Source organism: Tubulanus polymorphus, chromosome 1 (assembly GCF_964204645.1).
Source record: "Tubulanus polymorphus chromosome 1, tnTubPoly1.2, whole genome shotgun sequence".
NCBI classification, from domain to species: Eukaryota; Metazoa; Nemertea; class Palaeonemertea; order Tubulaniformes; family Tubulanidae; genus Tubulanus; species Tubulanus polymorphus.
Window position 1 is genome coordinate 18,919,043 of NC_134025.1, and position 12,178 is coordinate 18,931,220.

The 12,178-nt window shown below is 40.6% G+C and overlaps 2 protein-coding genes across 2 annotated transcripts; both read right to left on the reverse strand.

The window, feature by feature from the left end:
• Positions 1–983: 983 nt before the first annotated feature.
• Positions 984–1,892, reverse strand: LOC141908570 (uncharacterized). The gene has a single exon (XM_074798701.1). It carries the CDS (start codon positions 1,890–1,892, stop codon positions 984–986), a length of 909 nt encoding a protein of 302 aa, XP_074654802.1.
• Positions 1,893–1,955: 63 nt separating this feature from the next.
• On the reverse strand, positions 1,956–5,306 carry LOC141908655 (uncharacterized). Its single transcript, XM_074798819.1, has one exon. The coding sequence runs from the start codon at positions 5,304–5,306 to the stop codon at positions 1,956–1,958; it is 3,351 nt and encodes a 1,116-aa protein (XP_074654920.1).
• Positions 5,307–12,178: the final 6,872 nt, after the last annotated feature.

Consider the following 12,178-nt stretch of genomic DNA (forward strand, 5'->3'; position numbering starts at 1 on the left):
ACAACATCGTAAGCAATTTACGCGCGCAAAGTGGTGAGTACCGTACCGCTTTATTTCTGCATTCGGTCGGGACGGAGGCTCTCAAGATTTATAACGGAATGAATTTCGAAAATGCAGGTGACGAGAATGATGTGGATAAGATAATTCAAAAGTTTGATGACTTTACGGTCGGCGAGATAAACGTTACGTACGAACGCTACATATTTAATTCGAGGAATAAAAAGGCGGATGAGTCAGTGTGATGGAGTGACTATCACCACAGAGAGTTGACCAGATCCGAAGGAGTAAAGTCGAAGAGCGTGTTGTATTTTGTGAATCTAAACAGCATCTAACTTTATTACTACAGTATAGGGTTACAGTATAGTACACATGGCGCGAAACAGCAACTAATCATATAAGAGAGACATCAACGAATCATATAAGAGAACCAACACATGTCGTTCTCGACACTCCGGGGGCGGCGGTAAGCGCCAAATTTGAAAGTTTACTCCAAGATAACATGTATCGCATTAAATTGAAAGATATTAATAATCACTATACTAAGTAATAGTTTCACGTATGAAATTGAATCGCCATAAGGGCTAGAAATAGGGACATTGCGTTGTGTTGAATAAATGAGTACATAAAAAATATTTCATAATAAATGACTATCTATAGAAAGCAAGTTAACATCGTATCGAATAACATTTAAATTCATCAATCCGCTTTATAGTAATAATAAGTCATTCCCAACACCAAGAGTGATTAAACGATATTTCAAGTCCTTTCCGGTAAAGAAAAGTTTCGAAGCGAACGCGTTATTTGTTTAAGATCGGAAACGATTAAAGTTCAGAAAACGCGTAAAAACGATAACGTGTTTGACCTCGCGGCCGACGAAGAATTTAACGTAAACACGCATGCAGAATCACGTGATGTAAACATAGTTGAGTAAAAAGGCAATAATAGCCTACGCATCGGTTTCATACATATAATCCAGACAGAGTTCAGTCTTTTAATAATTTCGTCCAATTTCTAATCTTTCGCTGAGCGTTGGCTGCGGCCAGCCTGGTCGCACGAGTTTTCGGTTGATTTGTATCCGTAATCGTACCGGTATCCGATGAATCATCGACAGATTTCGTGTTAATTTCCAGCGGATATAATTTCGATACGGGTCGGTTCGTACGGCCGGTACTTGTTCGAATATCCGCTGATCGCACAAGTCCATCGGCGCTAACGTTTAATTTCTCGACGAGTGCCATACGCCAGTGTATTCGCTTCTTGTTGTCCTCGTGCACTAAAACAATGTCGCCAGTTTTTATTTTGTTTTCGAGTTTCCCGTTGAGTTTCGCACGTTCTCTGAGCGCTATCAAGTATTCACGGCTCCAACGTCGTTTGAATGAACTCAAAAGTTCTTGCAACGTTTGATTACGGCGTTGAATATCAGTATACGAAACGTTAAAGTCCTGATCATTTAGATCAATGTCCTCATACGGCAACAGAGTTAATTGGCGACCGCATAACAGTTGTGACGGAGATAACGGAAGAGGCTCGTCTTCCGTACTATACACATACGTGAGAGGTCGATCGTTGATCGTAGCCTCAATTTCACACAAGAGAGTTCGTAATTCATCGTCCGTGACGATGCTTCTACCGAGAATCTTTCTGAGGCATTCTTTCGTTACGCCTATCATCCTTTCCCAGAATCCCCCGAACCAAGGGGCTCGTTTGGGAATGAATGTCCATCTGATTCGATTGTTCGCCATATATCTCGCGACGATCGGCGAATTGACGATTTCTTCTATCTCTACGCAAGATTTTAGAAAGTATGACCCGTTGTCACTGATCAGTTCATGCGGTAACGATCTACGCGAAACGAATCTCCGGAATGCTCGAATAAACGCGGCAGGTGTCATATTAATGACTGATTCGAGATGGACTGCTCGCGTGATGGCGCATGTAAACAGACAAATGTAACGTTAATGCCGCATGTCAGACGTGCCTCTGACCCAAATTTCGCCGGAATAATCTACTCCGGTAACAGTAAAGGGCGGAGCATCCGTAACGCGCGAAACTGGAAGTGGTGGTGGTATAGGTCTACAGTAGGCGGAGCCTCGTACTATAGCGCACGTAACACATTTCCTGAGAACTGATTTTACGACTTGTCTAATTTTCGGTATCCAGTATCTTTGCCTGATAGCAGTAACAGTCCCGCCGATTCTTAAATGTTTATCCCTCCTGTGGTAAAACAACACGATCAAACGCGTAATATGGTGATCTGGTAATAATTCATCCCACGAGACATTCGCTTTCCATAATTCTTGGATGAATATTTTTGATTTGATGTGAACCGGCGATAACAGTCCTAACGGATCATAGAGACTCGCCACGCTCCTGACGATTTCGCGCTTCGTAATAATTTCTGGTTCGCTATGCTCGATCGCTTGTTTGTATTTAAGCCTGTCCTGATTGACATCCCACAGGAGTCCTAGGTTGCTGACAACGTCATGTCTGTTCAATAAGTTGTCTTTACTCGCATTATGTCTCAGGTTTTCGTTGTTACTAGTCCACTCACATAGTTTAAATCCTGCGTCGGACATCATCCGATTCGCGTTATGGTAATAATCGATCGCTGTCGATTCATCTTTCACCGACGTAACGACGTTGTCTACGTATATGCTCGATTTCATATCGTTAGCTACCGTGCTCTTATCTTTGTCCAAATGTGATTTTATGACGGCATTGAGAATAAACGGCGAGCACGCTGCTCCGAATAATACAGATTTAAATTGATACGTAATGAATTTGCTTTCGGGGTCGTTTGGATCGCTTAGCCAGAAAAATTTCGTGAATTTCCGGTCTGGCTCGGCTAGGCCCACTTGAAGGAAGGCCTTTTCGATGTCGCTACTAAGTCCAACGTCGCATGTACGAAAGTTCATCAAGATCGAACCAAGATCGTTAAGCAGTAGCGGTCCTTTTTCCAGGCAGTCATTTAAACTCGGAGACTGACGCGTACGGAAGCTACAATCGTAGACGACGCGAATTGGTGTTGTAGCTGAGTCTTTCTTCATCGAGTGGTGCGGTATATAATGCCCTTCGGATTCGTTTTCCTCGTGGATCGACTCGATGAATCCACGCGCTATTTGATCTTCGATAATTCGATCATAGATTTTTCGGGTATCGTTATTTAGTTTCCTGACCATCGCTCGCGTTCGGTTGGCTGTGTTCAGTCTATTGGTCGGTAATGGAGGGTGTTCCGGCCTCCACGGTAGCTGCGCAACGTATTGGTTTCCCGCCTTTTCGATACAATCCGTCGCGTAATTTTCAAACGTAAGTTCTTCGTTTATCGGGTGTTTTATCCCGAGTGTTTCGACTCTCCAAAAGTTTTCGAGTTGGTCTCGTTCATGAGTATCATCGGTGAGGATAAAGTTCGCGTAGTCACAACGGTCGTGACTCGAGTTTTTTAGCGGACCCGAAAGAAGATAACCGAGTTTTGACGCAACCGCTGTGGGGCCGTTGCCCCTGACGACTTTGTCCTCAACTAAGGACCAGTAGTAGTCGGATCCAATTAATAGAGCGATTTCGAACGATTCACGACCGCTTACAGGGTGCGCCAGTTTCAGACCCGATAGATAATGTAAATTACGTGTATCTTTGATGTGATTACTCATAGGTGTCGTAATGTTCGATTTTACGAGTGCGCTTATCGGCACGTCTCCAGTTTCGGTTTTAATGGCTAACTTGACCCGGTCGTATTTCCTTTGTTTAGATTTAGTATCTCCAAAGATCGAAAGATTCAGTATTTCGCTCGACTCCGGTTTCAAGTTTAATTTCACGGCTGTTTCCTCCGTGATCCATGTTCGGGTCGAGCCTTCATCAAACAATATGCTGACGGTCTCGGAGTTTTGATGTTTTTCATCAGTAATTTCAGCAACAGCTGTCTTTAAGACGACTGGCGTCGATACGGTGATTGAGTCTTGTGAATTTAGCACGCCGATGTACATTTGCCTGTCATCGCATCGCGGGTTCTGATCGTTATGACCAGCTGATTGTGGTTTTTTGCCGCATAGAGATGTATGGTGTTTATCTGAACATACGGAACAGCTATAGCGTGACCTGCAATCTCCGGCTTTGTGATTTTTTCTCAAACAATTTCGGCAGAGATTTTCTCTTTTCACTATATCCATCCGTTTTTCCAGAGTGTTATAGATCAGACAATCCCTTGATTTGTGGTCTTTCTTGCAGTAGTTACATTGAATTTTATAATTACGGTCTAGACGGCTTGTTTGATTTCGTTTTCTGTGATGAATTAATAACGACGTGTCTGTGGTTTCGTCTTCTGAATCGCTGATGAGCACACTTTGAATGGCTTGTCCTGCCAGACCCGCTTGAATCTCTTTCTGTAACGCTTTCTTCAATTCAGTTAAATTCCATGCTGAATCACCATGGTCGCGTGTGATCTGAGTTTTAATTCCCGATGGGAGTTTCTCGAATATGACTGGAATCAGGAGATCCCCATAGCTTTCCTCGGTCTTACCGAGAGATTTTAGACCCCTGATATAGCCTTCCAGTTCATCGTAGAACTTTTTCATCTGTTGTACATTTTCGCGTGGTTTTGGCAATTCCCACAATGCCTTCATATAAACGTTGATCAATTTATGAGTTTGTCCGTACCTGTTTTTCAAAAGTTCAATGGCTTCGACGTAGTTGTTATTGGTCAGTGATAAGCCCTCGACGCATCGGGCCGCTTCTCCGCTGAGTTGCGCACGAAGATACTGGAATTTTTGGATGTCGTCTAATCCGGTATCGTTGTGGATAGCTGATTCGAATGCATCTATAAAGCCGATCCATTGTAGTAAATCCCCGCTGAATGTCGGTAAATGTAAATTAGGTAGATTGACTTGCCTTGATTTGTTGTTAATCGGTTGATGAGTTGTCGTTGTCGTCGGTTTCGTGTCGTTATTGAACGTTTCAATAAAGAATCTATACTTTTGTATTTCGATAATCCGTTCGAATGCGAAATCATCTGCTTCTGCGATAGATGATTGTAGATTTTCATCAGGCGTCAACGAGAGAATTGTTTGATCTAGTTCTTGTATGAGGTTTAGCTTTGTGACCGCTGATGATATGATTGCTACCAGATCTTGAACTTCGGCTAGGCCTACTTCTGTTGATCCGGATTGTAGGCTCTGGTAGACCTCTTCTGCACGATTGAGGTATTTAGATAACTGCCCTCGGTGGGCCAACCGAGATGCTGTAGGACGCTTCGTTTGGTCCATTTCGTTTTGACGCTCAGTTTCGTCATACGCATTTTCCGATGTCGTCGACATAATCCTGGTCACGGCACCAAATGTGATGGAGTGACTATCACCACGGAGAGTTGACCAGATCCGAAGGAGTAAAGTCGAAGAGCGTGTTGTATTTTGTGAATCTAAACAGCATCTAACTTTATTACTACAGTATAGGGTTACAGTATAGTACACATGGCGCGAAACAGCAACCAATCATATAAGAGAGACATCAACGAATCATATAAGAGAACCAACACATGTCGTTCTCGACAGTCAGTGGATAAGTACGTCTCAGATTTGAGGACGCTGGCCCGAACGTGCGATTTTAGTGATTTAGCTGACTCGTTGATAAAAGACGCTAGTTGTACTGTTAACAAGGTCAATGGGAGCGACCAGACGAAGAAGAATTTTAGTGGCGCCAAAACAACCGCTTCTAGGAATTATCGGTCTCGTAATTCCGGCGGGAGAGGAGACCCAATGAACTGTCGTTATTGTGGCGCTCAACACCCACGTGATCGCGCATTTTGCTCAGCGTGGGGAAAGACCTGCAACAACTGCGGATTGAGCAATCATTTCGCGTCTGTGTGTAAACAACGTAAGGGGCGAAAGGTCGACAGAATCGAGCAATCAGACGACGACTCGGAGTACGAATCGATACAAAACGTATATTCCGATAAGAACTGTGTAAAAAATGACATTTATGCTGAAATGTCAATCGGAGGGCGATCGATCCGTTTTCAAATTGACTCGGGGGGCTTCGGCAAATTTGATTCCGATTAAGTACGTAAAGAACATCAAGGAAATTCGGCCTACAACGAAGAAGCTCAAGATGTGGAACAATAGTGTTCTGAACCCCGTTGGTAAAATTAGACTAGCTGTGGTCAACATGCATAACAAGAGACGATATTCATTAGAATTTATTGTAGTCAATGAACGATTAACACCCATAATCGGTTCTCAATCTGCACAGTTGATGCAGTTGATAACAGTTAATAATAATAATAATTTTTTGAGAGTTAATCAAATCGAAAGTCAGTCCCCTGAGGTAAATTCTATTTTATCAGAGTATGAAAATGTTTTTCGGAAAGAAGTGGGTACACTTCCAGGGGTTGTTCATTTGAACGTAGATCGAAATGCAGTTCCGGCAGTTATGCCTATTAGACGTATACCTCATGCCCTGACGAATAGGGTAAAATTGAAGATTGAAAGTTTAGTAAACAATGGTGTATTAGCCAGTGTAGACGAACCTACACCGTGGGTAAATTGCCCTGTTATTGCCGAGAAGTCGGGAGATGTAAGACTGTGTCTAGACCCACAGCAATTAAATAAATATTTAATGAGAGAAAGATACCCCATACCTGTACTGGAAGATATTTTACCTGACATGAAAGATGCGAAAGTTTTCAGTAAATTCGATCTTAAGTCGGGGTATTGGCATCTGCGCCTCGACGAAGAATCGAGCTTACTTACTACTTTCAACACTCCATATGGGAGGTATAGATGGCGCAGGTTGCCATTTGGGCTCAGTGTATCTGGTGAAATATTTCAGAAACATTTAAACCAAGCACTCGAAGGCTTGGAGGGCACCTACTGTATCCATGACGATATTATACTTGTAGGAGTAGGGACAACTATTGAACAAGCCATAGCTGATCATAACAAAAAATTAAGGGCTCTTTTGCAAAGATGTAGAGGAAAACAAATTGCTTTGAACTTGGAAAAATTAGAATTGTTTAAGAAAGGAGTGCCATTTATTGGTCATAAACTAACAGATAACGGCCTAGAGGCGGACCAAAGTAAGATTGAAGCTATTTTGAAAATGCCGGCGCCCACTGACGTGGCGGGCATACAGCGTATCAACGGCATGGTAAATTATCTCGCGAAGTTTTTACCTAATTTATCAGATGCTTTAGGTCCGCTTAGGAAGTTAACGCGTAAAGATACTGAGTGGTCTTGGGCTCCCGATCAAGAGTCGGCCTTTGCCAAGGTCAAAGAATTGGTTACGAAAACTCCGGTTTTGGCGTATTATGATCCCAATAAAGAGCTAACATTGCAGTGTGACAGCAGTCAATCTGGTCTGGGCGCGTCCCTGATGCAGGAAGGACGTCCAATCGCCTATAGTAGCAGAGCATTAACTGACGCTGAAATGCGTTACGCGCAGATCGAAAAAGAAACTCTTGCTATTGTTTACGGCTTAGAAAAATTTAATACGTACACATATGGCCGCAAGGTTACAGTTGAAAGTGACCATAAACCTATCGAGGCTATAGTTAAAAAACCTTTGTCGCGCGCGCCTAAACGTTTGCAGGCTATGTTACTTCGTGTCTATAAATATGATGTCGAGATAAAGTTCACTCCGGGGTCGAAGATGTTCATCGCGGACACCTTGTCTCGCGCATACCTAGATTCTGGATCGGAGACAGCGGAGTTTGACAGTATCAATATGGTTCGGTATTTGCCAATTAGCGCTGCGCGTTTATCGGAGATTAGAGATGAAACCGATAAAGATGATACCATGCAGATATTGAAAGAAATTATTTTTTGAGAGGGTGGCCAGATGAGAGAAGTTCAGTGCCTACTGAAGTTACTCCATATTTCTCATTTAGAGATGAGTTGTCAATTCAGAACGGTATCATTTATCGCGGGGAACGCGCTGTGATTCCCAAGTCGATGTATAACATTATAAAAGACAAAATTCACAGTTCACATCTTGGCATCGAATCCTGTTTACGTCGTACCAGAGAATCGGTCTACTGGCCAGGTATGAACGCCCAGATGCGCGAATATATGTTGTCGTGTAGTTTATGTCGTGAGCATGACCAGGCCCAGTCCAAAGAGCCTATGCTGATCGAGACTCCCCCAGCTAATCGACCGTGGGAGAAGATCGGTGTCGACTTATTCAATTTGAAAGGGGAAGATTATCTAATAACAGTAGATTATTTCAGCAATTTTTGGGAGGTAGATCGGTTGGTCAAGTCCACTAAATCGACTCCTGTCATAGCAAAACTTAAAGCTCATTTCGCGCGATATGGCATTCCGGACATTATCATTTCCGATAATGGACCTCAGTTTGCCTCGAAAGAATTCCGTAAGTTTATGATTGATTGGGACATTCGGCATCGTCCTATAAACCCGTATGACAGTAAGTCTAATGGACAGGCTGAGTCGGCGGTCAAGACCGCGAAAAGACTTCTTAAAAAAGCATATGAGGCGAAACGAGACCCCTATCTTGCGATACTCGATTTTAGAAACACGCCCACTCAGGGCTTAAATGTCAGTCCGGTCCAAAGGTTTATGAACAGAAGAACCAGGACTATGATGCCAACGACGGCTAATCTATTACGGCCGAAAATTAGTTTATCAGACGGGTCCGAAAAAAAACGTAAGCAGGCCGAATATTTCAACCAATCGGCCAAGAACCTTAAACCGTTAGACGAAGGTGATATTGTTCGCATGAAACCATTTCCGGGGCATGGAACAAACTTAAAGGCGACGGTCACCGAACGCGTCGGGAATCGCTCTTATCTTGTCGAAACTGGCGACAATAAAACGTACAGGCGCGCAAGACATCATCTCAGAAAGACCAACGAAACGATCGTTGAACCGGCTGTAGATTCTGATAATACAGTTGAAAACCGGCCTATATCGGAACCGGTAGCTAACGAGACATCCGTTTCAGATAGTCAAAATTTAAGTCGACCTGAAAGGCAACGTAGACCCCCTACCTATTTAACTGATTACGTGTGTAATTAACTCTGAAGAGAAACAGATATTAATCGCAATCTTGTAATGTTGTACTGAATCACATATAATATTATGTATCATTTTAATTAGTTTTAGTAATTAGTTAGCTATATACATGTATGCATCTTTTGAAAGTAGTTTTAGGAAAAGTTTTTTTCTTTTTATAGGAAAAGGGATGTTACAATATGTATATCTAATTGTATTTTGTACCGCCAGATGGCGCTTGAGAATTACTTCATAAAATGGTGGTTGCTTAGAATAAACGCGTTCGAATTAATCTCTCTCGTTTTGACTGATTTAATTGATATAGAGGACGACACGAAACATGTCTCACTAGTTACGAAGTAGAGAAGGCATATTATCATTGTTTAAAGGAACTAGGTAAAAAAAATATCAACGAAAAATAAAGGGGCAACCCAAAAGGGAAGGCAGGGCCCCGGGTCCGCGGAAGGAATGGCTCGTAGCCTCTATAGTATAATTGCTCATTACAACAGGCTTTTTGTCCAAAGCGTTATTCAACTCGATCTAAGGCCCAAATTTATGCGATCTAGCAACTAAAATATATGAAATTACTTACCTTAGATCAAAATAATGTAGATAATGAGTGACAAACTGAAAAACGGCGTGCGGTTCGACGCAAAAGGTAGAAAGTTTCTAATGTCCGATTACGATTACGATTACGATTTATTTACACTCCAACCATTTCCATGGTATATGGAGGAAAACTATTACACATGTACAAATATTTACAAAACAACACTAAAGTGATTAAAATTTAGAGAATGAAAACGTAACGAAATATATATATACATCAACTATTTACAATACTATATATACTATTATATACATCAACTATTTACAATAATACTATATATACTATTGGAGGGATCTATATACATCTAAGCCGGTCTTAATGAATTTAGCTAAGTTGACCGTTGGGTTTTTCAGAATATCAAGGGTATTAAAGGTATTCAAATTCAAAAAGTTTATGCGTTGTTCGTTAAGTAAGGTACAGTCAAACAGAAAATGGGATTCGTCACCTAAAGTATTACAAGTGGGGCATATTCTATCGGCTCTGTCTAAATGAAGGTTTGAAAATTTGTTCACAGGTAAAATATAGGACCCGACCCTAAATTCAAATAAACTAGTTCCTAAGTCATCACCAAGTTCTATTTTATACTTCTCTAACCTAATATCATTTTTATATTGCCTAAAGTTAGTGTATATCGGATTAGTATTTATGGCAGATACAGTTTCTTGAAGGTGCTGGTCACGGAGTATCTGTTTTATTCGTTTTGAAAAAGATTTACTGTTAGTCATGAATTGCTGCGTCCAAATGCAGGACAAACCACAGTCATCAAACGTTTTCTTTATATATGATAACCAAGGGCTCTTAAATTTATCCCTTAAAAATAAATTGAAAGATATTTTATAGAGTATTGAATTAAGTTTGGTTTGCTTTCCAGATACTGTTTTCACCCAAAAGTTAATCATCCTGCGTCTAACATCTATAATCAAAGGGTAACGTCCTAGCTCTGATAAAACTTGTAAGTTGCGAGAATATTTCGTCACTTTCATTAAGATTTTACAGAAGAAGCAATGAATATTTTCTAATAAATCAAGATTTTCATATCCCCAGATCTCACACCCATACATGGCTATTGGAGCAACACACGTATCAAATAATTTAAACATAACATCTATGGGCAATTTCAAACGTCTGCCTTTTTGAACGATCGAAAACATAGCTCTGATAGCTTTATCGTAAAGATACTTTTTTGCCTTAGCAAAGTTACCATTCCAATTGAATTTTACTCCGAGATAAACATAATCTTCAACTACCTCTAACTCTTGATCACCAAACATAAATTTCGAGATCGTTTTTATCCGGGATTTACTTCGCGCAAATACTAGTACTTTAGTTTTCTCTGAGTTAACAGTGAGACCATTAGCCGCGCAATATTCAAATAAGGTATCTAAGTGTAGCTGAAGAGATTTCTCATCCTCAGCAAGAATAACTGTATCATCTGCGTATAGTATTATGAATAAATTCAGTAAAGTATCAATATCCTGATCACGATTCAAATTCAAGTCGGTTTTCCACGATCAATGAAAAATTCTTCAATGTCGTTTAAGAATAACGAAAAGAGGATAGGTGAGAGATTTTCGCCTTGTCTTAAGCCTCTATCAGCTGCAAAGTATTGTGACGTGCAACCATTTAATTCAACACATGATTTTATGGAGTTATACATATTTTTGACCACATTGAAAAAGTTTCCATTAACATTGTTAGCAATTAATTTTCGCCATAACTTTACCCTACAAATCGAGTCGAAAGCTTTCTTAAAATCAACAAAGGCGCAAAAAAGTCTTCTTCCCTGACAAAGATACAGCTCTACGATTGTTTTAAGCGTGTAAATATGATCAATGGTGGAATATTTCGATCTAAAGCCAGCCTGGGCTTCACTTATAATGTGATTCGTATCTAGAAATGTTGACAATCTTTGATTTAGGATACTTGTAAATAATTTACCAAGACAGCTAACTAAGGTAATACCTCTATAATTATCAGGATTAGAGGGATCGCCATTCTTTTTGAAAATGGGTTTGATGACGCCTATAGACCACATCTCTGGAACATATCCTGTTTTAAGAACTAAATTGAATAATTTTTGTAATATATCAACTAAAAACGGATACTGACTAACTCCCAACAGCTCATTCGTGATTCCATCAATGCCTGGGGCCTTATTGTTTTTGAGTAAAGAGATAGCCTTAATTACCTCATCACTGGTTATATCACTGTTCAAAATATAATTGTCATAGACAGGATGGTCACCCACGTCTGGGGGCTCATCACCGTCATCGGTTTCATTGTTAACATTATTCAAATTATTTAATCTCATAAAATGTTCAAGAAAAATATCGATATCTATATTAGCCTCATTATTTTTTGTTCCACTCGCCGAGTTTAGCATCGACCAATACTTTTTTGGGTTATTAATTTCGCATTCTCTCAATTCCTTAATAAATTCATCCTTTTGTTTCTTCTTATTTTCTCGGATGACCTTTTTATAGTTTTTAGACGAGTTCTTAAGGGATTCAAAATTGGAAGGGGTAGGGCAACCCCTATATCTTTTTTTCATATAATTATATTTCTTCTGTGC

Coding starts and splice junctions, on each gene's coding strand:
- LOC141908570 (XM_074798701.1), bottom strand. CDS start 1,892: ATGACACCTGCCGCGTTTATTCGAGCATTCCGGAGATTCGTTTCGCGT.
- LOC141908655 (XM_074798819.1), bottom strand. CDS start 5,306: ATGTCGACGACATCGGAAAATGCGTATGACGAAACTGAGCGTCAAAAC.